Source organism: Sebastes umbrosus, chromosome 18, assembly GCF_015220745.1.
Source record: "Sebastes umbrosus isolate fSebUmb1 chromosome 18, fSebUmb1.pri, whole genome shotgun sequence".
Classification (NCBI taxonomy): Eukaryota; Metazoa; Chordata; class Actinopteri; order Perciformes; family Sebastidae; genus Sebastes; species Sebastes umbrosus.
In genome coordinates, this window is record NC_051286.1 from 19,863,850 (window position 1) to 19,890,541 (window position 26,692).

General features: G+C 43.8%; 1 protein-coding gene across 5 annotated transcripts in view; it reads left to right on the top strand.

Moving 5' to 3' along the window:
* The window catches only part of LOC119477027 (kelch-like protein 29), a 254,667-nt gene that overhangs the window by 123,866 nt on the left and 104,109 nt on the right, over positions 1–26,692 (top strand). For all 5 annotated transcript variants that reach the window (XM_037750803.1, XM_037750806.1, XM_037750804.1 and 2 more), the window contains 2 exons: positions 10,022–10,169; positions 13,512–14,036. In XM_037750803.1, the coding sequence (XP_037606731.1) occupies positions 10,022–10,169; positions 13,512–14,036 (673 nt within the window). The remainder of the gene's footprint in view (positions 1–10,021; positions 10,170–13,511; positions 14,037–26,692) is intronic.

Consider the following 26,692-nt stretch of genomic DNA (forward strand, 5'->3'; position numbering starts at 1 on the left):
TCATGAGGGGTTTTGGTTTGACAGCGCTGTGATGCAGATTCTGCTGTACCTCACTTAATACGGCTATTTTTAGGAACCTGAATGAAAGGTGATAGGCACTCTGTAGCCAACTGGCGTATTCATTTCAGTGTCCTGAGTTCCTCTGAGTGAAGCTGATAAATTTTGGTCATTGTGCTCTCATAATGTTACAGCACTGCGTCATTAATTAGGCTCATTTGCAGCGAATACTGGCCACTGGCATTGCCTCCGTTTCCAGTTTAATTACTCACACTTGTAGTCTTGATTAGAGATTTTTGCCTTCCAGGTGCCGAGGTGATGTAACGCTGTAAAACGCTTCAGTGTGTGCACTTCAACGGACTTAATCCTATGGATGTGGACGGGAAGTTAAACAGAATGCAGCCTTGTTTACTTTAATACCATCTGGTTTGAAAGGAGCAATTTCAGAGCTCATATTTGGGCATTTTGTCAGACCAGCATGGATGTTGGCCAGAAACCTGGCTGTTCTGTACTTGTGGTCCCTATTGACCAAAAGGCTGCTTCTTTGTCTGCCAGATCTCTCAGTGCCCAGCAAAAGTCAGTAGGAGGCTCCATGGGATAGAAGCATCCGTCTAACTGCCTGTCTGCTCTGTCAGTTTTTATAATCTGGCGGTGTATACATTTTAAGTTATCTATTCAGCTCATGAAGCATGCTTCAGGCCTGCAAGGGTCCAGTCCATAGATGGTAGTACCAGATCATTTTTCCATCTGGTTTGTCTCTCAAGATCATCCTTAAAGATGATCTGTAAACATGTAGTTGTTCTTGTTGGACACGTAGACTACTGAACTCCACAGAATTTGATTAAACTTCTCAACTCTGTGTTAAGTGATCAACATCTCCTCTCCCTCCCATCACATCCTTTTCATACTTACTGTTTGAGAAGAAACCAGTGGGCAACCTCCGGGTCTGAAAAGTGAAGCCAATGAAGAAGTGCCTAAAACTTGCAATCTTTCTAACATCCAGCAGAGGGCGACTCCTCTGGTTGCAAAAAGAAGTCTGATTGTATAGAAGTCTATGAGAAAATGAGCCTACTTCCCACTTGATGTATTACCTCAGTAAACATTGTAAACATGAGTTTATGGTCTCAATCACTAGTTTCAAGTCTTCTTCAATATAGCATGATGTTCATTTAGTAAATTATGGTCCCATTTAGAGTTAAATAGACCATAAAGCAGGGTATGCTTTAGGGCGTGGCTACCTTGTGATTGACAGGTCGCTACCACGGCGTTGTCCGGTCTGGGAGTTGTCCACGTTTTTGTCTTATAACTTTAACCCTTTCACAGTGTTCACAGATGTTTTCAGTTCATGAAAGCTTAGCTTCACCCTCTCATATCACTTCTGGTTGCAAAAAAACAAGATAGTGATGGCCAAAATGCAGAAATCGAGGCTTCAAAACGTCAGTCCACAAACCAATGGGTGAGGTCACGGTGACTGTGTCCACTTCTTATATACAAGCTATTGAAGAAATGAGTACAGAGGGTTGTTCGAGGTTATGGTCAAGCGAACAGGACAAAATGTAATCCACCATTAACTTCGGTGCATAGTTTACATGAATTTGTATAAACGCAGCAGCTATCTTGTCCTTGAAGTTATGAAGTGAAAAGAATTACAGACTCACTTGAAACTGTTTAGACGCCACAATATCAACCTGATGATATGAAGCCCTTTCACACATACTGTACGTTCTGTAACGTTAACAGAATAATCTACCGCAGCAAAGATGGCGAAATTAACAGAACATTCTATTGCCAAGGCAATGTTGAAACTCTATATGTCAGAGAGCAATAGCTGTGTGTATGGACACGGCGGTAATGAAATTCTTTTGCTCAGACAATATGCCAGTTTGGAACTTGAACAGCTATGTAAGTGTGGACCTGTGCAATAAGCCTCCACTGCATTTCCCCCCTCATTTCCAGCCCAGCTGCCATATGGTCATCTGGTTTTTGGCCTTTCTCTCAGTATTTGGCTTGCAGATTGCATGAATTGTAAAATGCATTTAAAAACTCCCCACGCTGCACTCTTGGCAAAGTAGATATCGTTTCCCTTCATATTGCAATATCAATATAAATTCAATTTATTCTTTAGCACTAAATGGCTGTTTGCCCAGTTAACACTCATTTACTACAGCCACACACACACACACACCCCCAAGGCCACACATAGCAGTCATTTTGCCTCAATTTTCCACCACAGACAAGAGCTACATGGTCATCTCTTGGTCTCCGAGGGTGCCGCTGTGACAGGCAGTGGATATTTTGTTCCCCAAACACTCACCACACATCAGGCAGGGTCATGGCCTGCTGGAGACCCGTGTCTCTCAATGTCCCTGCCAGTGCCAACGGAGGGCAATAGGGGTTTTCTGACACACTCCTCTGGGAGGTGTTACCATGACACAAGGATGTCTCCACAGCTCACATGTCCACCCTCTTCTAAGAAGCCTCACCGCCGCCGCTTAGTCCCACAGATAAGACATGTTCACGGAGCCACTTACACTGTCTGCAGGAGAAAGGAAAACACAAGGAAAAGGAGGGGGCCGAGGTCGGGTTTGGAGGGCAAGCGCTTGCAACCTCGGAGCACTCATGGGATATTAGGCGGGGTTTCCAGCCCTGCTTTGCCACTGAAGCTTGTCGGCCTCGCCCCTCCGATCACGCTTCTCTTTTCAGGGGAGGCTCGTGCGTCGAGCCAGGAGCTCGCCGAGCTGTCGGAGTGTCTTAGCTGGAATTTCAGTGGAAGTGAAGTCCGTTCCCCTTCAGTCGTTTGGCCCGGGGCTCGAAATTATAGAGTCTGTATCCGTAGCCTTCTCTCTGGTGCATCAATAGCATATATACCCACCAGGCGCTCGTGTTGTGTGTTTTCATTATGTTTGTCTGTCGCGCTGCCCGGGGTCAGTGTTAAGCGTTGGCACCCGGAAGGAGGCGCTTTTGTTTGTATTTTCAATTTTTAGTGCACAAAACTGCCACTCATGAACAGTCAAGCCGCAGTATAACGGCTGACATTCTTCTTGTATAAAGTGATATTGCCTCGACGCAGATGGTGACTACAGATATGACATGTTTTTAAACTGCTGCATTTTGTTCCAAGAAAGAGGCAGGTGTTTTCTAAAACGGTGGCGAGCATTGTTCCGTAGACTCTCGAAAAATAAAAACACCGTGCAACCTCTCTTGACATCTTTTGGGTAAATAACGTTCGAGATTTTGAGTCTAAGTACAAGAACGTTTTAGCTGTTAGAGTAAAGAAAGGTAATAACAAATCGAAAGAAAATGGGCTGCTAAATGTTTTCTGACTGAGTTCTTGGTACCCTCTCATTATGGATGGATAATAGTGAGAAAAACACAAGGTTACAGACTGATTATGTAACGCAAGTATCGGTCCAAAAGGATTTTGAATTGCATGGAAGTGTATTTATTTATTTTTTTTTTTAAATGAGTCACCAACCTGGATGAGCAGAGAGGGATTTGTTAAGAGCTGTGCCGCAGATTTGTATCTGTAATCGTTTCGCTGGCTGTTTAAAAGATGTGCTCATCCAATTCACAACAAGGTCTTTAAACACCACACAGGATTTGATTTTTAATGCTCACCAAATGCGACATTTTTATACATCCACGATGCAGTGGATATGTCTAATCGCAGTATCTTGAGTGCAACACAATGGATCCTTCGGAGTAAAAATCAAATGTTACCTCTCTTCCCCTCTGTCCCCTTCGGTATGCAGCCATCACATACTGAATACGCACCTTCTCCTTCGTCTATGGCATCACGCTGTTTCGGCATGTTGGAGCACCACCACTCCACTATTTTAAGATGGCTGCCAAAAATGGCGCAGTAGTCTCTTTTGTTTACTCGTGAGATGCTCTGCTATGCTCCAGTCTAATAAATTGGACACAGCCGCCCAGCGGTTCGGGCTCCACTATTCAGCACCATTATGACGGAAACCCAGAACAAATCTACTTCTCATTTAGGTGTCAGCGCGTTGTCATGGAAAAGAGATACCTCTATACAGTAAGTGAATAATGTTCGAAAAGAAAAATGCGCTTTTGTGAAACTCCTTTTTAGCGCTGCTGGTCAGTTTCGGACCACACTTGGTTGGAGCTTTTGGACGGAGTAAGAGGAGGAGGGAAAAAGACTTTTTTCATTTAAGAAAAACTGAAAATGATCTGTCAAAGGCAATGATACGAGGCAATGTGATGGATGGGTTTGTCTTACTCTGCCTCTCAATCTTTCACTCGTTCGCTGCCATTTTTTTTCCTCTTTTCTCTTTCTCCGAGGAAAGCCATTATTTCCATCACCCTTCCACATTTCAGCCAAATTCGCTGTCCATGCCTGGCCAAAGGGAAAGAAAAAGCCCTTTCTGTCTGAGTTGAATTTCATTTCCTCTCCCGCTCATACTGTTTTTTTATGATTTGTTCATGGCGTGGAATTACAATGTGATATTATTTTTACGGGGTGCGTGCGATATAGCAAGACGCAGCGGTGACTGCTTTTATTGAAATTTTGATTATAATTAAATTTGTGTACATGCATCTCCCCGGAGATAGCGGGGCTGACGGTGGAGGTCCTGTGGACTGATGCATTTAAATTAATCCGTAATGGCAGCTCCACACCGGACTAGCAGAAATCCAGGAGCATTGCTCGTCCATCCATTTTAAAATAGATTTAACTGATAAAGCTATCAGGAAAACAACTGTGCATTAACAGGCCTGATTACCCTTCTGCCAGCTGAGTGATATCACACACAACAGTGACCCTCCTCCTCTTCCTCTATTCCTCTGGTGCGTAAAGAGCTTCGCCACCAGAGGAACGCAGGACCTTAAAAGCTACATAATCAACCGGTGTAGCGCTGGCCTGGACATTGTTATCTCATTGTGTTTGGCAGTTGTGCTAATGACATTTCACGAGATTAGCTCTTCGCTGTGGTATTGTTACCATCCTGCTCTGTTTATTGTGAGCCCCTGTTTCTCCATTTAAGGCCCGAGCCGTCCCTCCACTCTCACCCTCTCTCTTTTTTATCCTGCTCCTCCTCCTCCTGCTTTCTAAAAACCCGCTTTGCTCTCACTACGCCTCCTTTTTTTTTACCCAGACCTGTTATTAAATCTCATAGCAGTTAGTTGATTTGATCAGTGTGTGCTGAAACGTTGTTTACCCCAATGGGACCTGGGTGTTATAGACATACTCATCTCTCTCTCTCTCTCTCTCTCTCTGTCGCTCTCTCTTGCTATTTCTCCTCGAGTCGAGCAATAAAGTAATTTCTCTGGGGAACCTAAAGCCATCTCTTAACTGGATAGGAGGCGCTATATGCTCAGGCTACTGGCCCATACCAAAAGCACAATAGGAGCAAAGATCTGGAGCTCATGCAGAATGTCCATGGTGGTGGTTTTTCTGTGGAAGCCTAGTGTCCTATCCCGTGTTGTTATACTGTAGGACCGAACTGGTGTAATAACTCACCCAGACAAGGGCTGGCTCGAACAAAATGCAAAGGCAAACACAAAGCCGTGAGCAAACGTTTTTCTGTTTATTTGGATGTGGGTGTTGTGGATGACTCAAAACAATCAAAGCCCAGAGCCCTGGATCACCACGAGCCCCCCCAAACCTCCCCCCTGTATGTACCCACAGCAGATGGTGGCCAGTGGCAGGAAGTTCTGGTAGGCACATTAATGCTGCCTGCCTACTATTGCGAGATGGCAGAGCGCACATAATGACAGATGTCAGCGTTCGCCATGTCCGAGAGAAATCGCTGATACGCCAGCCAGCAAATCCGACTGCTGTCTCCCCGCTGCCAGGACGGAAGAGGACGAGTATATATTTAGGCCTGATGCGTCTTGATTTTATCTTCCTCTCTTCAATACACTGATTCTGACATGTCTGCAACAGTCAGATGTTTGAGGAGGTGGAAAGATCCTTCTAGTTTTTTGCAGTGTGCGCACGTGTGTGTGCTCATGTGTGTCTGCATGATTGTGCAGGGAGGAGCAGATGGATAGCTGCTTCAATTTCTAAAAGAGGCTTTACAAGGTAACTGGGATGAAATGGTGGGTCATACTTTTTTTTTTTTTAACAAAATCCCCACCATTTCCTGTAGAGCAATATTCCTTGTACACCTTTTCATAGCAAAACTTGCTATCATGTTGTAAATATACAATGCAGCTTTAGTCTACCTGATAGAAGCTCACCTTTGATTTTGCACTAGGCCTGAAAAGATTGATTAATCAATATTTTTATGTCTGCAACCGTTCTGATAATCTATTAATCTTTTCAGTCATCTTTTGCATTGCTTGTACCAGGCATTTTCAACTATTTTCTGTCATATACCAATCGATTAATCAATTAATTGCCAAAGTATTTGACAGATTGAAAGCTGTTTCTCACCAGTGTGATGCGAAAAGGCAGATTTTATCATCGCATAATTGACAATTATGCACACCTTCCGTGTTGCTGTGTTATGCTTGATTTATGCTTGGTCGTGAGTGTCCGCACGGCCAAAGTGACGTCACACCATCAGACACGGCCCTTTGCGGGGGTTTCGTGTGGCAGGTTTTTGTCTGTCTGCACACATCCAAATTTGTATAACTACGTGGACGCGGATGGCTGGCGAAAATGGAGAACTTTGAGGAGCTTTGAGAATGTCTGTTTGCCGCGAGGAGAAACCCGCACGGAGTATAAAAGATTCGAACACATCCGTGTCACGATTCCATGTCAGCTCATGTCCATGCGGCCGGCCTTGTGGAAAGCATAACTGAAGCTTTACATTTCCGTCAATGAGGTCCAATGAGTTTTCTCCTTAACAGTGCCATGTCCACTCCACACAACAAAAACCTATCCAGACAGAGAATGTCTAAGGGGCTACCGTTAACTACGCAATACGTAAACTAATCGGACCCCAAATTTGATGCCAACATATAACGTTAGCAAGTGTATATCAGCTACATTATCATCTTCATTGTATCCCAGCTGCTGGCCGATCTTTAGCCATATACTGTCCTTTATTTGGTTGTTGAGGTAGTAGAGTTTGTCGTTCATACGTACGTACGTATTGGGTGTTGAGAAGGGGACGGCCCATTGTTATTCAAAAACACAAATAGTCAGAAAAATGGCCCATTGGACGGAAAAAAAGCTCATTTGTCCGACAGCCCATTACCCTGAAAACAAACGCTCATTGTTCAAAGGCCCCAAAAATACACACTCTCCGTGCAACAAACAAAAGCAAATGGCTAATTATTATTCAGAAAAATGACAGCGATTAGTTGGAACAAAGGATTTCATTGGTCAAACATATATTTCCACAGGCGGAAATCCACTGAAGGGGTGTGCAAGCATTTATAAGAACTCACAAAATCAGTTTATATAAATCTCTGCGAATTTTTCGGTCAAAAAATCCCTGCTTGGTCTGAAACGTCTTTTAATGGATAATGAAAATAAGCCCCATTTTGCACGTAGTTGCTTGTGTGAATTGTGTGTAGACATTAAACTCAACCGGAGGCGTAGTAGAACATCTTTCATGTGTGCATATGCAGATCGACGCGTATAGGTATGCATGTGTGATCAAACGTGCGTCTGTGTGTACATTAACTCCACACTTACAGTATGTGGTCCATATGCACGGATGCTGCGTACGGTAAAAAAAGAAAATCTCCAGCCAGCTTGACAACAAACACAGAATGGCTTGGCACGACTCAAACATTATTTATCTGGCTCCCCTCCTCCTCTCCGGCATGTTTTTTTTTTGTCGAGTCAGAGGAAACCATCTGCTGCCCGGTGATAATGGGCGGCCAGGGAGGAGGGGACTGGAAATAGGGAGAGCAAATAAAATTGAGAGAAAATGACAGGCGCTGTCCCAGAACCTCCAGTACCTTCCTGCCTACCTGCAGCAAGTCTGCCATCTTAATAATCATCCCGTCTGATATCTCCTGGCTTCTTCTTCTTCTTCTTCGTGTGTGTGCACACCCGCTGCGTGTGTGTGCGTACACACTTGTGTTTCCTGTGTGTATGTGTCTATGTGTGTATTTTTCCCATCTAACCTTGATCATTTTCAAGTCAGGATTGTTCCTGAGCCAAGCTGATATGCTGTCAATGTGATGGCGCTGACTAAGAATCTTTTTTTTTTTTTTTTTTTTCATTTTTTCCTGGTGCACTAAAACTGTGACAGCAGAAGAGAGTTTTTCCTGTTTTTTTCTTCTTCTTCTCTGTTTTGGGTAAATGGGTGGGAGTATTAATGAGAGAATATTATGAGGCAGGTGCAGCAGGGCTAAAGGAAAGTACGAGTCAATGCTGCGAGTTAATGAGGAGCTGCCTGTGTATAGGCGAAGGTAAAGCATGGCTGGAGAGGAATACAGTAAAAGCACACAGAGCGAAGGAGGGAAAAACTCTCATTAAAACAAATAGTGGGCTATAGAAAACAACTCCTCACCTTGAAAACGGTCCGAATTCTCACTCCCAGAGTCTCCAGGGCTCTCAGATGGAATTGAGCGCTTAGGGCATTCTCTGAGTAAACCATTTCAGTTTTCTCTTGTCTGAAGTCGACAGGTTGAGCTGGACAAAAAGACCTGACAGCCTGTCTCCCCCTAAACCCAGCTTCATTCTCTCACTCCATCACTCTGTTTTCTACTTTGCCTTGAGATGTTTCTCTTTCGCTGTTTTGTTTTTTTTGCTCTCTCCTTTTGCCCCCAGCACTTACAAACTGTCAGATAACTTTCAGTATGAATTTATCAAGTAAGTGACACTCATTGCACTTGTCTACTCTTGTGAAGTTGTTTATTACGAAACAGATGTTGCGCTGCGTCAACACCATGTAATGTCTTTAAGTATTAAAGGCCCCCGTAAAGCTGCGGTAAATCCATCCTGAAACAAAGGAGGGGGGAATTTTCCCGATCGATCCGATATGTAAAGCTGCGCATTAATTCACTGTGAATTGTTTGGATTGCATTTTTGTTTTGTCACGGTGTGGGCAGTCGGCGCTTTGTCAACACAGTTGTTGGAATGCACGATGGTGTGCTTGATAAAGTGGGCGCCGGCCGGGTCAGGGAGGATAATGGAATTGAGGGATGGAGGGAGGGATGGAGGGATCAGCCAGGAGGACACAGGAGGGAGCTCTGGTGACCAGGTCTTTTCTATTAACTCAGGAGGCTGGCTGGGGCGAGCAGGGGAATCAGGCTCTCCCTGCCCGGTTGTTAGACGGAGCGTCCAAGCTGCAGACGGGGAGAGGCGAATATTGCTCAGGGGTCCAGTGGTGATTGACCCGGCGTTTTCATCAGCCTGGGCTCGCCTGATAACATTTCTTACCCCCCTACCAGAGCAGAAATATTAAAGTTGTGGGTGCAAAGAAAGGCTTAGGGAACTCTTAGTTTGGTTTGGTGAAGTTGCATTGGATTTACCCCCCGTACACACATTGTCACCTAGCTTTTCATTTTCTTTTTTTGAAATTGCATTTTTTCTTTTTCTCCCATCCCCGCAAAAAAAAAGGACTTCTTTCTATTTACTCTATTTGTCGTATTTGTGTTCAGAATTCTATTATCTCACTTGACTGAACACAATGTTTAATTCATTGCAAAATTAAGATATACAAAGTCTCGGGGGGGGGGAAAGGGATCTGAATATGAATGTAGCCCACACTAGAAAGTTAATTGTTGTTAGTGTATAAAAAGAGAAATACTGGTCTTTCTGCAAAGACTCTTGAGGCCGCTGAACAAGACTTTTTTTTTTTGCCATTGATCTCATTATATATAGGCTGTAATCAGCGCTCACTCACTGCTAATTATATGCCATGATCCATCATCACGGCTCACTTCAGGGCCTTTAAAGAATTGTGATTTGTTGCCTTTTTTCATCATAAAATGAAGTATTATATTCAAACCATAGCTGTTGACAGAATTGATGTTAGGGTAATTCACAAACAAGTATGCAATCTAAAGATCAGGCAGCGTAGAGTGGTTTCTTTGGGGTATTTGTCTCATATGACGTTAATGGGTGATGTTGTTTTTCATTGCTGTGCTGCAGGTCTCCGGCCTGTCTCCTGGAGACAACCAGACACCAGGACTGCTGCTGGCTCCGGGAGTGAGGTGGGGGCAGACGCCCATCAACCAGCTCACACCCTGGGATACAGATGAGCCCCCTGCCAAGCAACATCGAGACAGCGAGCCCACCGGTAATGAATCACACACACACACACGCACACGCAGCATCTACATACACACACACACACACACGCATACGCACTGACAGACACATGCACTGGTTCCACCTGATGTAAGTTTCTCATCATCTCTAGTACGCCGTGCACACAGCAGATGTATGAATGCACACGGACCACTCACTCGCACACACACACACACACACACACACACACACACTTGTGTGCTGCACCCCCAGCCATCTCTGGCCACAGCCAGCATCCAATGCTAATGAGACATCTTGGCTGCCTTGCCCTACATAAAATACATGCTTGCCTCCACAACATGCATACTTTACATACGCAATCATGCATAATTAACATCCACAAACACCATCTTTACATAAGCTCATATTCACATACAGTATAATTATAGAAATGTCAGTGTGATATCAAGAAGTTTAACAAAAAGAGAGAAATGTAAAGTGCACCTTCACAAGTCCTCCACCACCTTCACTCTGCTGCTCTTTTTATTGTCCTTGTTAATGTTATTGTGTCACTAACCAACGCTGATTTAGTCTAAATTAAACCTATGCAGCAACGTCCTCCAAATGATCTCCACCAGGTCTAATTTAGATGCCGACCTTATTCTATTCATGCCCTTTCCCCGACGTGTGCAGAACAACAGTGGTGCTGCTGCAGCGCAGTGCTCAAACCCGACATTAAAGAGTTAAGCCAAGTGTTTTACTCTTATTGTAATGAACTCACCCAGAATGGCTCTGCCCTAGAGCAGTTAATTTCCTTCCATTGCTCTGCTGGCCTCTGCCTCCTGCTCATCACAAATGTGTCTCATTTAAGAATAATACTGGCACGGAGCTCGTTCCAGTGGAAATTCCAAGCTCAACAAAATCCAGATTGTGGACAGCTGCTACTCTGCGGTAGCAAAGCGTCATGCTCAAAAACATGTTTCGGCACCCTGCTACTGCCTGTACGACTTGCCTCCTAATTAGAATTTGCATATCTTAGATATAGATGTGGATTCATATTAATCAGTTTGATCAGTTACGCAAGAGGGATGTTTCTACCAGAAACCACTGTAGGTGGTGTTACGATGGAAGGATGCAGTTGTATAGAATATGGAGCTCCGTTGCGGTGCCCCCCTGCTGTGTGACCACAGCATCCCGCTGTGCTCTGAGGGTCTGGCTGAATTGGCCATGAAGTTCTGGAGGTCTTGTTATTGTGTGTAAGCGAACGCTGCTTCCCCCACTCCCACCACCACCACAGCTCCCACACCCATACCACAGCTTGGAGTAAAGCGTGAGGAGAGTGAGATGTCACAGACCCAGCACACTGTCGCATATGACACTCAAATCCGAAGCATAGTGTTGCATATTGATTTGCGCGTGTGCGCTATTTCAAACTGTGACTGGCGTTTGCAACGAAGCCAGCTCCTCTCCACACTTCACTGAACTGTGTTGCCAGAGAGTTCTCTGCCAACTGTGGCAGAATTAATCAACGGCTCCTTTCAACAGAAACTTCACTGTTGTGTGTCTGTTAAAGAAAGTTTGGCTTTGAAAAAAAAAAACTTTAGTTTCTTTGTACGAAAATAGTTCTCGTTTTAATGCCATGATTTAGACTTAAGCAAATTATAAGTGGAGTTTTTTAAAAGGGAACTTTTGAAAATTGTAATTCCGAGATACAAGTATATTTATACATTACATTTAATATTAATGCAGCTGCTTCATTTTGTTAGACTTTGCAGCCAAAGCTGATGAATGTAGGTCAGTGTTGGGTCATGATAATGAAATTCTTTGCCTAATTAATTATATATTTTGCTGGTAAAAAATTGAAGAAATAGTTAAGGATAAGAGCATAGAATTCAAGGACAGATATGTCAAATTCTTATCAGTGCCATCACTGCATTAAAAACTTTATAAGATGTGGAATTATTATGCTAACCCATTTGATTAGAATCCTTTATCAAGATGAGCTACAAAATAAGGGAAATTAAAGAGGACCTATTATGCTTTTGTGCTTTTTCCCTTTCTGTTAGTGTGTTATATAGTTATTTTGTGCATGTAAAAGGTCTGCAAAGTTACAAAGCCCAAAGTCCAAAAGGGAGTTACTCTTCCCCACAGAAACACTGCTCCTGAACTGCCTGAAACGCCTCGTTGAAGTCCCGCCTTTTTTATTCCGTAACATGGTGATGTCACAAAGTAACACATTTGCATAATGGTTAGTTTGGCACGCCCTCAAACAAAGCTAGTTAGAGCGGAGCTGGAGCTGAGTCTGTAGAGTTTGTTTCGGTTGACCAATCAGAGCAGACTGAGCTTTTCGGGAGGCGTGGGAGGGGGGGCAGGAGCTCAAACAGAGTGTTTCAGACAGAGGGTGAAAAGAGGTGCTGCAGCACAGCCGGTATGAGAAATATAAAGAGTTTTTTGATCCTTAAAGTAGAAACCCAAAATACAAGTATGCACCTGAAAATGAGCATAATAGGTCCTCTTTAAATATAGTGTTGGTGCCGATTAACTAAATGACGTGTGAATTATGGATGGAACTGGCCTCTGGAGTCTTCTGTTCCCGCCGCCCTCTTCTCTTCTCACTGTCTGTCTTTATCTCTCCCTCCCTCTCCATCCTCTCCATCCTCCTCAGCCCGGACTATTATATCAGCAGGGCCAGTATCATGAATAATGTGGGCTTTTTCCGTAGCTTTTTTGCATGCTGTGATTTAGCCTTTGGCCCCTTGGCAGAGTGGTCGGCTATTTTTGGAGCTTAGACCACGGCGGGAGGAGCTAGAGATGAGGGAGTATGAGCCAATGAATGAGGGGAGGGAGGGAGCGATCAGGGCCAATATGGCTCCCTCTTCCCAGCACACCCTCAGCATCTAACGCCTCAGGGTAGAGAAATGATTGGCTCCGAGTGTCTGGGTAAACACAGACTCCTACACAGATAATGGTGTCGACTGCCTGCACGCACCGAGCATGTATGCTTTCACATTCGGAGACGCATTTGTTCGTCTTGTAGCAGAAGTCTCTTAATCTTATTATGATGTTAATCTTGGGCGCGGATCTGTGCACCGCGTCGGATATTTTCGGTTTGATATTAAGTCTTGAGTCAAAAGCAAACTTGGACTGAAGCGGAGCGGCACGCTGACAGTTGTGGTGTGGAGAGGAACAGGCTCAAGCTGGAGTCTGTCTTCTCATGCTGTTTTCTGTCTCTATTTGATCGTCTAATACCAGATTTAAATTCAATCTGCCCTTGTTTTCGGCTCTGTCGACGACTTCTGCAGTATAGAAATACATTTACCTCAACTTCCACATGGTTTTCTGGTATAAAAGTTGGATATCCAGTTGATGAATCTCTTTCTTTTGTCTGTAGGTCCTACCTGGACTGGACCAGTAGCAGCAGTGAGCCAGCCCAGCCTCCTGCCCCACACCTACGCCCTCCCACAGCCGCCCGCCTTCAGCCACAGTGTGACCGCGCAGTCGCCCATCATAGGAGTAACCCCCTCCATCCAGGCACCAATACCCCCGCAACACCCGCTCATGACGGCCCACTTCCAGCTGACGCCACAGTCGACCCAGCAGCCGCCCTCCATGGTGCTGAGCATGCCCAGCCAGCCGCCGTACCACGGTCAACCCACGGTCGCGCCGTCCGCCCTCGCCGCCCAAGCCAACCACGTGGTTCATCCGAACCCTCACAGCGTGATGGGCAACGGCCACTTAACCTCTCACCCCGGCCTCATGCAGCACCCTGCCTTGCCTCTGACAAACGGACAAGCGGCGGCGGTGGCTGCAGCAGCAGCAGAACACGGAGACAGTCAGGATGGTCCTAACGGGCTGCAAATGCTGCGAACAGTCGGGATGGGGAAGTACGAGTTCAGCGACCCAGGACATCCTAAAGGTAAGCACAGACAGCCTCAGCTGGTGCACTGTGCACAGGCGGATGTTTTTTTCCTCTCTCTTCCAGATATGGAACCTGTCAAGGCTATCTTTGAGAGGCTAAATCAAAGCAGATCTGTTCGGCTGGCAACTCGAGCTCAGAAGTAAATCCGAGCAAGGGAGGTGTTAGGTATTAAATCAATACTCTCAGCTCTCTATTCCTTGTGACCTCCCCTTATGCGGGGCCATGCTGGAATGAAACACATAGGCCTCTGCCCTCTGTTTGTATACCAGAGCACTTTCGGATGCCAGCAGTCGTAAACAAGGCAGCAAACACTCAAGCAAAGGGGTTGTTAAAATACAACTCGCCAACAGAGCCAATTCGCTTCAAAGCTGCTCCAAAGTCGCAGGGAACGGAGGTGCACCTAAAGCAGCAGTGAGATGGCCGCTTCTAAAAAACCTGTAATACTGCCTACAGCGGATTCTTTGGAGAGAACATGCTGTACTGATCTCCAACTACTATACTGCAGCAGCATCTCTACTGTTGTGCACTGAAATTGGTTAAAAGTGTGTCAGGTTTCTCCTCTCGGTTTGCAGTACTCACCAGGCCTACTAAACACGAGGCAGGAAGAGCTTTCAGTCGTAGCCCCCCCCATCCTTCCCTCCGCCCTCGCATCTCTCTCGAAAAAGCGTTTGAAGCCTTGTTGACTCGCGCCGTGTTTGTGAAGGTGCTTCACGGCTCCGACTAGCGAGCCCGCGAGCCGTAAATTGGTGTTTGGTTTAACCTTGGAGTTTATGACGCAGGGCGCCACAAACAGATGTTCGCAATTCCCCCGACCAATTTTCACATTTAATGAAGCTTTTAATTTAGGTTTAGATTGTTTTCTTTTTCCTGACTCATTTTGATCAATAAAATGTGTGCAAATGAACTTGTAGATTGCAAAAAAGCAATTATTTCGGGGGACTGCTTGCGATACATTGAAATGAGACGAGCAGGTAGAATTGGAAATGGATAATTAGGCGGGCTCGTCGCCGGCTCGGTCCGGCTTTTTAGTCTTTTAGTCTTCGTTGAATAGACTGTCGCGATCCATTAACCAATGCGTGTCAAAATTTATTGACCCTTCTTCTAACAGGCCAAAGATGCGAGGATTTAACTGGAATTACTGTATTTATATGGAGCCATTTTACAAGGGAGGAAAACACTGTTAAAATTCTGGAAACACCAATGCTGTGATTCATGTTGTGATATATAATATATTCAGCTAGCAGGGTTACAGTTTGTCAGCTGCTGTATTTCAAAGGCAGAAGGGAAAGCACCCCTGTGTCAATTCCTATACACAATGTGCACTTGAAATCTTGTGTCGGCCTCTATGAAGGTCAAACTGCAAATACTTGAATCTCAAATCCCCTCAGCAATTTTACCATTTTTTTTAAATTTTTTTTTATCCATGCTTGGCCTTGGATAGACATTAGTGAGAGTAATGTCACAAGAACAGTGGAAATTTGCAAAACGTCGAGCACCAGTAAATTAGCGGTCGTGACATCTCTTCAGCGCGGCTCCTGAGTGGCGAGGCAGACCTCTCCCCTGACAGGAACACTTAACTTAGCAGCTGTAATCACAACAACGCCCTGCCCCTCAAGACGCTGCCCGCTGCTGTCCTTCTGTCTGCACTTTTCTGTCTTTTCTGATTATCGCTGTCACTTCCTGTATCCTTCCATCCCTTCCCTTCCCCTCTAGCTCTCTCGCTCTCTCCAAGAGGTCACAAATCTCAAGCTCCCACTAGTCTTACGCATTCTGTTTTTAAATCAATTAACGCTGCATATCAATGTGGCAAGCGTACATACGGTCCCGCTGTAGCACCATAGTGGTGAAATATGGAGGGTAAGCTCTCGCGACCTGCATTCTGGCTCGCTTCTGTTACAATTATCTTAACCTGCTGTCGGCATTTTTCTCTTTTGGCTTAGACCGAAAAAATAACAGAAGAGAAGTAGTTTGTGAAAGGAAAGGAAAGCAGCTACGGGTTAGAGGTCAGTGTTTCTGCAGAAACTCTAATGGCTGAGGTGAGGATAAGAGGGTTGGCAAATCTGATCCCAGGGCAGAGATTGTGGGTTACAAAGACACATCTGGCATAAAACTAGATTGTAAATGAAGTCCTAGCATCCACACAAACTGACAGACGTGATGTCTTCTTCTTTTGCTTCTCACAGACGCACCACGGCTAGACCCAAATATTCAACTATTCGGTTATCAATTTTGTTATTTGGATATTCAGGGTTTTTTTTTGGGGGGGGGGTTACCTCTCGGGATTACAAACATGCATTAAACACATCAAATCTTTTGGAAAATGCTTTTTATTCAATAACAAATACAAATATAAACAACAATACTGTATAATAATAGAATCCTTAAAAATGAACGCTTGTAATTAAACCAAAAGACGCATATTGCAACGCTACGTCGTCCATCTCAGCTGAAAGCGAAGAAATGTCTGGCTGAGTCCTTCCCGAGTCATGTCACGGAGATGAGCCGAGCCACAGCCGCTGTTGCTTATATCGGAGCGCAACCCATTTGGGGATCAGGCCGAAAGGGCTGAGCGTGAGCCTCCACCTGCTGCATTAGTTTGCAGCTGGGCTCTGCCAGAGAGGCGGTGCGTAATACACAGAGACAGCAGCCTCAAAATGCCGCTGTTTAGAGTGAGAGGGCCTGCAGATGTGACTTTGAGCTGAAGCGGAAGCTCCGGAGTCCAAAAAATGGTATTCGGGGCAACCCTAATGCCTCGTTTCCACACTGTTTTTTTTTTTGTGTCCGTAAATCGGTATAGTATTCGGAATACACCCCCTATGTTCAACACAAGGAAATGCTTTTCTTTACGGATGGATAGAAACACCACCACAGATATGGAACAGAAGTTACTACATACTGTAGATATAAACCAGTATTTTTATATATATATATGAGTTACTGCCGTCCACTCTAGATATATCACATTTATGACGTTACGTTTTTTCTCGGCTTATTTAGCTAACATTGGTAGTATGCCAGCTGTGTGTTCATACGTCTTTTTTAACAAATTAGTTCACAAAACTGCTAAATATATTGTCAAACTTTTCACTTGGAAAGATTTTTTATAAATAGAGCTGTATTACATCCTCAAGAAATGTATTATTTAAAAGTGCGATACTAATCCTCAGATACAACTACTGCACAAAAACTGTTCACCAATCCACTCACGTACTCAGCGCTTCTGGGGTTAAAGCTGCAAAAGGGAATAAATGAGGTGCACACTGCCACTGACTGACATGTGGGGAGACTTTGCTTGAAGGGCTGATGAATTATCATCCTGCCTGAGGTCCCAAAAAGAATGTAACCCAAGCTAATTTAGGTATTTAGTGAAGATATGTTGACTATTCCGGTGGTCATTTAAATATAGAGAGACTACGCTGCAGTGTTTACTTGCAACGGTCAAACCCTGCAAACCCTGCTCGCTCATCTCACGTCCGAGGATTTTCAGAAGTGATTATTGGACAAACGGTTTAAACACTAAAGCTGCTACTTAAGCGAATGTGTTGCTGCATTAAAAAAAAGAAAAAAGAAAGCTTGAGCCTCTGGACACAATGCTAGTAAGCGCTGATGTGCAGAGGAGGTTTTGTGGCTTTTTGATGGCAAAGGCCTGGATCTTGGAGGAGCTGACAGAGCTCTTCCCCCTTAATCCAGCCGCACAACAGGCCGCCGTGCGTGCGCGTGTGTGCACAAATGCGAGCGCGGTTGCTCGCCTGCACAAACTTCTTGGGTGTGACTGCATGGATGTTTTGTCAGATGTCAGCCTCACAGCCTTAAAGCCAAACAGCACAGTGACAGAAATCACACTCCGTGTTTGATTTGGCTTTGCCTTCAAAGGGAGCAATTTGTCTTCGCTCTGCATCAGTGGGCACATCAACAACTGTGTGCTCCTCTCCCTCTCTCTCTCTCTCTCTCTGTGTGTGTGTGGGTGTATGTGTGTCTGTATAGGTATTTGTCTGTATTTTTCTGTTTACAGTACATAGTGTGTGTGTTTGCGTACGCCTGCGTGAATGCCATATGTTTGTGTGCCTGAGTTCGTGTGAAGATTCACACTGAGCAGCTTGAAGGCAGCTTTAACCTCGTCACCTACTGAGATATGCCAGTCACCCGGCTGTGATCTGCCTACTTGGATTCTCCATCGCAGCAGGGCGTTTCATAATACCTGCCTGTCATAGTGTACAAAATCAAACGGCGCACTTTTCTTTTGTCGATTGTTAATTTCCTTCACACCGCCCACTCCTCGCTCATTTTCTGTCTTCTCAAAAAACGAGAAGCTTTTGAACACTTAAATAATCTCTCCGCATCTGTAGCTCGAGCCACGGCGATCACATCTGTCGGCACATTTTTGCGAAACGTGGGAATGCGGGATGACTGACGTTTGTTAAAAAGAACAATAAAAAAAAAAAAATCCAAAGAGCAGGACACAGGGGGAGAGGAGAGAGGAGTAGATAGAGGGTTAACATGAGAGAGAGGGAGATGCTGAGAGCGGAGTCGTGTGTGTCTATTGACCAAGTCATTAAAATCGATGGCTGTCCTGATGAATATCAGCCGGGGGAAGCTAGTGCCGAGCTCAGCAGGCACGGACTCGCTCTCTGCAAACGTGATTGAGCGCCATGTAAAGGCAGCTCGCGGCTGGAAAACACGTTCACATCAAAAGGGAAGTTATTATTTCCACACATCCGAGCCTGTTTTAAAGGTTACCTGCTGTTACCTACGCCGGCCACTCAAATGATGCTTTTGATATTGTTTTCCCAGCTTGGCATGAACTGAGAGGACTGCGTTATGGTCCTGCGAGCACACTGTGACGCTGATGGAAATGCTGCTTTTTGTTGGTAAATGCCTAAGGAGCAGATGAAGCATGGTTTGGAAGCTGTAGTTGGGATTGAGGTTCGAGGTCACGGGCAGATCTGTCGGGCCGCCTGCCGTCTACTGAGCATTAGCTTCTCGCCTTTCTTCTCATGTCAAACATCATTTTAATGCTTCCTTCCACCTCGCTGACCTTTACCGGTCCCGTTCTCTCTCACACATATGCACGCAGACGTTTGCATAAACGCACACACCGCTATAAGAGAGGGAAAGCACGTAGACGTCGTCCTCCACCGTCATCCAGCAACACCCGGCCTCCCCTCTCTGCCCAGGAAGTTCATCTTCCAGTCAGCTCACATCAGCCATCATCTGGGGACCGAGCGGCTCCGGAGCTGCTGGTGAATGCAATTAAGATGCCTTGCTGAGTTAAGATCAGTGTGTTTTACCCTGCTACGGCGAGACCGGCGCAGCCCCGCATCCAGCGCAGCAGGCTCACCTCTCCTCTGCTGCTGTGACCGTTTCATCTCCAAAAAGATTTTAATTATGTATCCACTTTTTGTTTACTTTTGGACAAAGCATATTGGCACTGCGGCATTACTGTCCACTGGCGTTGTTGGTTCTTTGCACATCATTGCTGCAATATTACCTGTAAGTGAGGAAATTATAGATCACTAGATTAGTAAGATAGTGAGTGTTTACAAGGCCGAGCTGTGTGTGCTGCTGGTGTTTATTGAAGGGAAGACAGGGGCCTCTTTCCTTGACACTTATCGCACATCATCAAATCTTATTTTGGACATGCTATTTTATTGTTTTATCATTTTGTTACTGGTTTATGATGTTACTGGATTTAATAATGACATTCTGGACATGTCACTTCAGAGATATTTGTCTATAGACTGAAGTACAGTTATTAGGTAGACATAAAGCATACAGTATTATCAGTATCATTAGTGATGCATAATCAATTTTATGGCTGTCAAAGTAGTGCAAATTCATTTAACAGCACTATTTTCTTTAGCGCATTAACGCAATTTGCAGTTTTTAAAGAAGCTATTCGATCTTTTGGAGGTTGTAGCGGGCTCAGGTTTAAAGCTAGAGTGAAGACATACTATATTATGACATTTGTAATGACTTTTTGGGTACCCACGAGTCTCCCCTTTACAGACATGCCCACTTTATGATAATCACATGCAGTTTGGGGCAAGTCATAGTCAAGTCGGCACACTGACACACTGACAGCTGTTGTTTCCTGTTGGGCTTGAGTTTGCCATGTTATGATTTGAGCATATTTTTTATGCTAAATGCAGTACCTGTGAGGGTTTCTGGACTATATTTGTCATTGTTTTGTGTTGTTAATTCATTTCTAATAATAAATATATTCATACATTTGTATAAAGCAGCATATTTGCCCACTCCCATGTTGGTAAGAGTATTAAATACTTGATAAATCTTCCTTTAAGGTACATTTTGAACGGATAAGAAATGTGCAATTCATTTGCGATTTAAATCGATTAACAGCCCTATTTTCTGGACATGTAACCTCAGAGCTATTTGTCTATAGAAGTAGCTGCTGTTATTAAGTAGACATAAAGCACACAGTATTATTAGTGATGCATAAATATTTATTTTTATTCAACCACAGGGATACACTGCTAGCATGACAGGCAGCCAGTTTGCGATAGCCACACTGAGACCATTAATCGTAGCCGGGCACATTAATTAAACCCTCCCCCCTTTCCTTTCTCCGTCTCTCTTTCACTTGATATAGTGTGGACCATCTCCACTACATCCTCACTGCAAACTACACAAAAGTACGCCTTTCACAGAGACGAATGTATATTACTAAATCTGCTGTAAGAGTTGTCGTTTTTTTTCTTATTTTAATTTCCAATATGCTGACTCGGATCAGCGTCTGCGGAGTAAGCAGTGGTAAATTAATTAAAGCCACTGCGGTGTTGTGCTGGGCGATTATCTTAAAGCTATCCACATCAGGATTAGCTAAAGCAGAACTAGGGGTTATTATGATTCCAAAACAGGCTTAACTTGGAATATGAAATGCATGGATTTTAAAGTGTTTTTTTCTTCTCTTTCCATCTCTCTCATAGTATTCCTTAATTCTATGTAGCTCGAGTGGAAACTGAGAAAAGGAATTCACGAGAGCTGGGAGAGTTGCAAATTATTAATGAGGTTGGAAATTTATTCCAATCACTGTGGACTCTGTATGTGCAGGTAATTCCCTTAAATGAATACATGCGCTATAAGAGACATGAGTGACCTTGGCACATGAGTCCATATGGGGCCTACATATTCATGATATTGACTCAAACATCCAATTTTAGGAGACCACTACACTTGTGTGCAGGTGTAGCTGAGCTACCTGACTCTGTGTTTTAACTTGGCTAAGGATGGCTTTCATTGAGATGTCTAACTGTTTCCAGTACAGCTCTGGCTCTCAGGAGAGAGCAAAAAGAAGAGGGGGGAAGAGGAGGAGGAGGAGGAGGAGGAGGAGGAGGAGAGGAAACGTGAGGTGAGCAGCGGCAGTGTGTCATAAGCGGAGGAAGGAAAGCTGCTCGCCCTCGTTCTTTCCCTCCCTCGTTATCGTATTTTAAAGGAGAGGAGCCCCGCCAGGAGCCCCATACATTATATCCCCCCACAGTTAATATAGGGACGGCGGATAGCTCATTAAGATTGATCATTCCTCGTCCACCTCCTCCATGCAGAACGCGGCTCCAGCTTCATTAATCACCGGGATTTCAAGATAAAGCTCGGCGGCGGCACAGTCGCAAGACCCCGAGAAAGCCTGACAGCCCTGGCTCCTACATGCATAATCACAGACGCAGTGCAGCCGCCCGGCTCCCTGCCACGCTAGCGGGGGCGCCGCATCCACGCCTCCCTCCCTCCTCCATCCTCTCCTCAACCTATACTCTCCTCCTCCCCTCCTCCCCACCTGTCCTCTCCACTGCAATTGTCTGTCTGTTGGTTTCACTCGGCTCCACTCCCACTCCCGGCATTCCCCCCCTCCCATTCTGTTGTCTCTCAGCCTCCCCACCATCCTAACATCCACCTGCTTCCCATACCCACTTTCTGCCTTTTTCCTTTTCCTCTCCTTCCTTTTCATCTAGTCGCCTCCCTTCTCTTCATCTTCTGTACATTCCTTCCATTGCCATACCTGCCACCTGTTCCTTGTTGTTCTAACTTTCCTCTCTGCCTCCCTGCTTTCTCTACTCCATTGATGCTGGAGTTGTTAGCCATTTCTCTAATAGCCTGTTTTTTTTTCAGCCCGGTAATGCTTCTTTTAGCAAAGTGGAAAATGTAAGAGAAGAAAGGATAAAAGAGGGGTAAAAAAAACAGTCCAGTCATCCCAGATTGCTTATTTGCCTCTGACAGCTGGACCAAGTGTCAGATGGCTGTTTTCATCTGAAACGCCCAATCAGACCGTCTCTTTTTGCCTTATTACCTTCACAAAAACTCTGCACTTTTTGTCCAGAGCCTCAGCTACTGTAGCTGGACGAGAATTGTACTGTAGGCATCTTTATGATTTCTTCATTGAAATCATCTGCTGCTGTTTGAGGTTAGCACGCACAAGGTCCCGTAGTTTGTCTGTCAAACCTGGGATGAATGAAAAATAAGGATTTTGTTCTCATGTCTTCTCAGTTCAGTTCAATCATTTTTTTTTTATTCATTAAATAAAGATTAAAACATTTTAGCTCATCAATAGAAAAGGTTGTTTGAAAGTTATGTTTAAAAAAGGAGGATCTAAACACTGGAGGATGGAAGTTCAGTTTGCTTACTTTAGTCATCATCAAGTCTCACAGTTTTCTATATAGTTTTCTTTTAATAGATTTCTTTCTCTTTGTCGTTAAGTGACACTTTCTTTCTTTCTACCACTAGTTTACAAACTTAACCAACTCGACCAGTACAACTGTATGAAAAAAAATATTGTAACAATATCCACTTTGATATTGTTATGTTTATTCCAGTTTAAAGGAGCAGTGTGTAGGATTTGGCGGCATCTAGCGGTGAGGTTGCAGATTGCAACCAACTGAAACTTCAGTGTTTGGTTTGTCCGTTCTGGGCTACTGTAGAAACATGGTGTTTGGCTCCGTGGAGAGGACCCACTCCCTATGTAGATATAAACGGCTAATTCCAGGTAACGAAAAACACCACAATTCTCATTTTCTGGTGATTATACGCTAAAGAAATTATACTTCTTAATATTATATTCCATTTCTGCCAATAGATCCCCCCAAATGCTACACACTGTTCCTTTAAATGATCACATTTGGAACGACGGGTGGTGTTGATGAAGGGCTACTTGAGTTCATGTGACAGGGCTATGGGGGTGTGTCAGATTAAAAAGGTGTGGAACCACTGTTTTATTTTAGTAGAAGTTGATTTATATATCCTTTTTATAGTTTAATCTGTAACAATGATTCATGTTTTATAAGCTGTACAGTACCAGAGTAAATATACCTAGTTACGTTCCAACAATGTTTGGTAGCATCTTTAAGGAAAATGTAGAGCCTCATTTTAAATAGGGGTCGGGGGAAAAAATGGATACAGCATAGTATCGTGATATTTTGCGTGGCAATATTGTATTGATACTTGGACGTGAGGTATTGATCTTTTATTATACTTATATGTATAAACTATTAAACTCTTAACATCTTTAACAGTCCGACAGCTGTTTCAAAGGGGTCCCTTGACCTCTGACCTCAAGATATATGAATGAAAACTCTGAGATGAACAGAGTGAAAACTGTATCTTATTAGATAAAATAGATGTTGACAAATTGCATAATTTACAGTTGAAAAAAGGTAATATATCGCAATACATCTTATCGTTTTATCATATTTCACATATCGTAAAATGCAGTAAGATCGTATTGTGACTTAAGTATCGTGATAATATCGTATCTTGGTGCCTCTGGTGATTCCCACCCCTAATACACACAAACAAGAGTTAATGTGTTGCCTGGATTTGTGATACAGTGTGACACTCGCTCAGAGCTGCACTATCATGCATTGAATATTCGGGAGATGTCTCAGACTGGAACAGTGCCCTTTTTCCTACATGAAACATCCACTACCCTCAGTTATTGGGGAACAAATTGATATCAGTGTTTACAGTAGTGTCAGAGTGAATCAAGGCTACACCTCAAAAAACTGGTCTGAATCTCAAACACCTCGTGTCAGAGAGAGAGAGAGAGTGTTTTATGACGGGAGTAATTGCCCCCAAGTCAAATGTCGATGTGTTATTCCGCACATCAGCCATGAAATAGACGGTAATGCATTATCAATGAGGCCGAGTGTAAACACAGCAGATGTTACCAGGAAGTCAGTCAATAGCGGATGTTTCTCTCTAATGAGAAGGCATAATTGCAACATGGAGGGAACTCGGTATCCAAAACAGCAGCAGATGCGCCTCCCAAAAAAAACTCCAGAAGAAGTTCAGCAGTATTAGCTGGCTAATGTTTTCTGAGTGGATAGTCCAACTTTTTCCTTACGCAGAAACTTTTAAATGGGTTTGATAATGCACACGGGGCATCTAATAAATTCTAATGACAGGACCAGACATTAGCAGGAATGCCCCCCCCCCCCCCCCCCCCCCTCCTTCCCACAACTCATTATTCCACAGAGTTAGCAACAGGCTTAACATGTGAAGATATATAATTCTTCTGTGACTCAGACAAATGATAATGGCCCGAATTGCAATCAAGAGATCTTTGTGGGCTAGTGGGTGCACTCTGTAAGCTTGATCCACTTAAAGTCTTCCTTAGCAGAGAGATAGTACACGATGAGATGCCGAAACAGCAATATGCCATTGCCCTATTAAGTTTACAGAATGGGCTTCGTTGCTAGAGGCTGCGGCTATCATTATTCTGCTACAGTAGTCATTGTGCTCATTGTTCTCCCCTCTCTCTCTCTCCGATACAATGTTTTCTTAGTAATGCAGCTTGCTGGAGTGCAGGATACAGAAAGTATTATATTAGAGAGTTGAACTTAGATTACAACTTTGTACAAGGACACGCCAGCCATACGTAAGCATTGGAGCATGCTGGACACAATCAGAGTTTGTGGGGCAGTTCCAGTCGTCTAATAGATTGTTTTCCATCCCTGGAGAGAGATAGAGAAAGAGAGGAGAGGAGGAGGAATGAAAGAGAGGAGAAAAAAATCTGATGAAATGCAAAGATTACTCGCCTGACTCGACTGTAGGAGCTCATCTCAGGTGTGCAGTGTGCTGAGAAGACTCCCACATACAACCTAACCTCACCACCAACCTTTCTGCTTGGGCTGCTATGACTTTCACAAAGTTACCCAGTAAACACACATTGTCTTCAGGGGGAGGGGAGATGTGACATTTATCTTAAGCTGCACTGGTGACATGGGATTTTTGTTTATTTATTTTAGTTTTTTTCCGCGTGCGTGCTTGTCCTCCTGCTGTTTCAGGTCAACTCGGAAGAAATGTAGCCCGTAGAGGCGAGTATCACCCGTGGGCAAAGCTTACACAAACTAAACTCGTAAACACAGTCGAGATGTAAGACAAGCAGGGGGAAGAGTATCTGCTTTCTCTCACACACATACACTGGCATCCGTGCTCGACCACCAGTACGTGCCCGGTTCCTAAATGTGGAAGGTAGAAGAGCGCTTGGCACGGTCGAGGCTGCCGGTTCCAGACTGCAGTCGGAGGCAGCGGAGGAGAAAGTAACTCTAAACTTTTAATTAGTGCTTAAGTAGAGTTTGCACTTTGTTTTGTGTTTGGTATATATCTGCACTTTAAATCCTCTGAAAGGTAAACGAACTTCACAGCTATCCTTAAATAGGCTTCTGCATAATTTCCATAGAGTATTTTCAACATTTAAAGGGCAAGCTTTGTATTTCCCTAACGGCACCTCTACTAGTTGCCTTTTAAGGAGCAGCTCAACCAGAACTCTGAACTTTTGTTGTATTTATGGTCTCACCTTAATGTCAGCTGGAGAAAGGTGTTATTTCTTTCATGCCAATATAACCTGCAGAGCTGGCACGGCTTCATTTCATCCTCCACAACCACAGCGGTGACTGTGGTCTGGGTCTTTTGTCCCACTCTCGAGCCTTTGATCACCCAGAGCACTCTTTGTCAGCTCGCACTTCTGAGTTTAAAAGGTGAACACGCACAACTAAACATATATTCATGTACCCTACTGTTTATGTCATTTTTTATGGTAAAGAGCTACTTTTTTACTGGTTGGCAGATGAAAATATTCACATTTATGATTGCAAATTGCAAATTGGTTGCAAATATTTAAATATTGAATAACTAAATTTTGGACTTTTGGACAGTGGTGGAAGAAGTATTAAGACCTTTTAGTTAAGAAAAGTTGCAAAACTACAAAATACTTTGTTACAAGTTAAAGTCCTGAAATTCAAAGTCTTACTTCAGTAAAAGTACAAAAGCATTAGCATCAAAATATGCTTAAAGTCTCAAAATTAGAAGTACTCAGGTCTATTTCAGCATTATATATATTATATTATTGAATTATAATTAGTGATGCATGTGTTCATCACTTTATTGTTGCAGCTGGTAAAGGTGGAGCTCATTTCAAGTATTTAATATACTGCTGGGTAACTTAACCTGTGATAATACGTCATAATGTATTAGTTTATTTTTTTTTTTTTTTAATTTTGTATTAATAATCTGCAAAGTAACTAGTTACTAAAGTTGTCAAATAAATGTAGTGGAGTAAATGTATAAAGTAACATAAAATGTAAATACTCAAGTAAAGTACAAGTACCTCATAATTGTACTTCAGTACAGTACTTGAGTAAATGTAC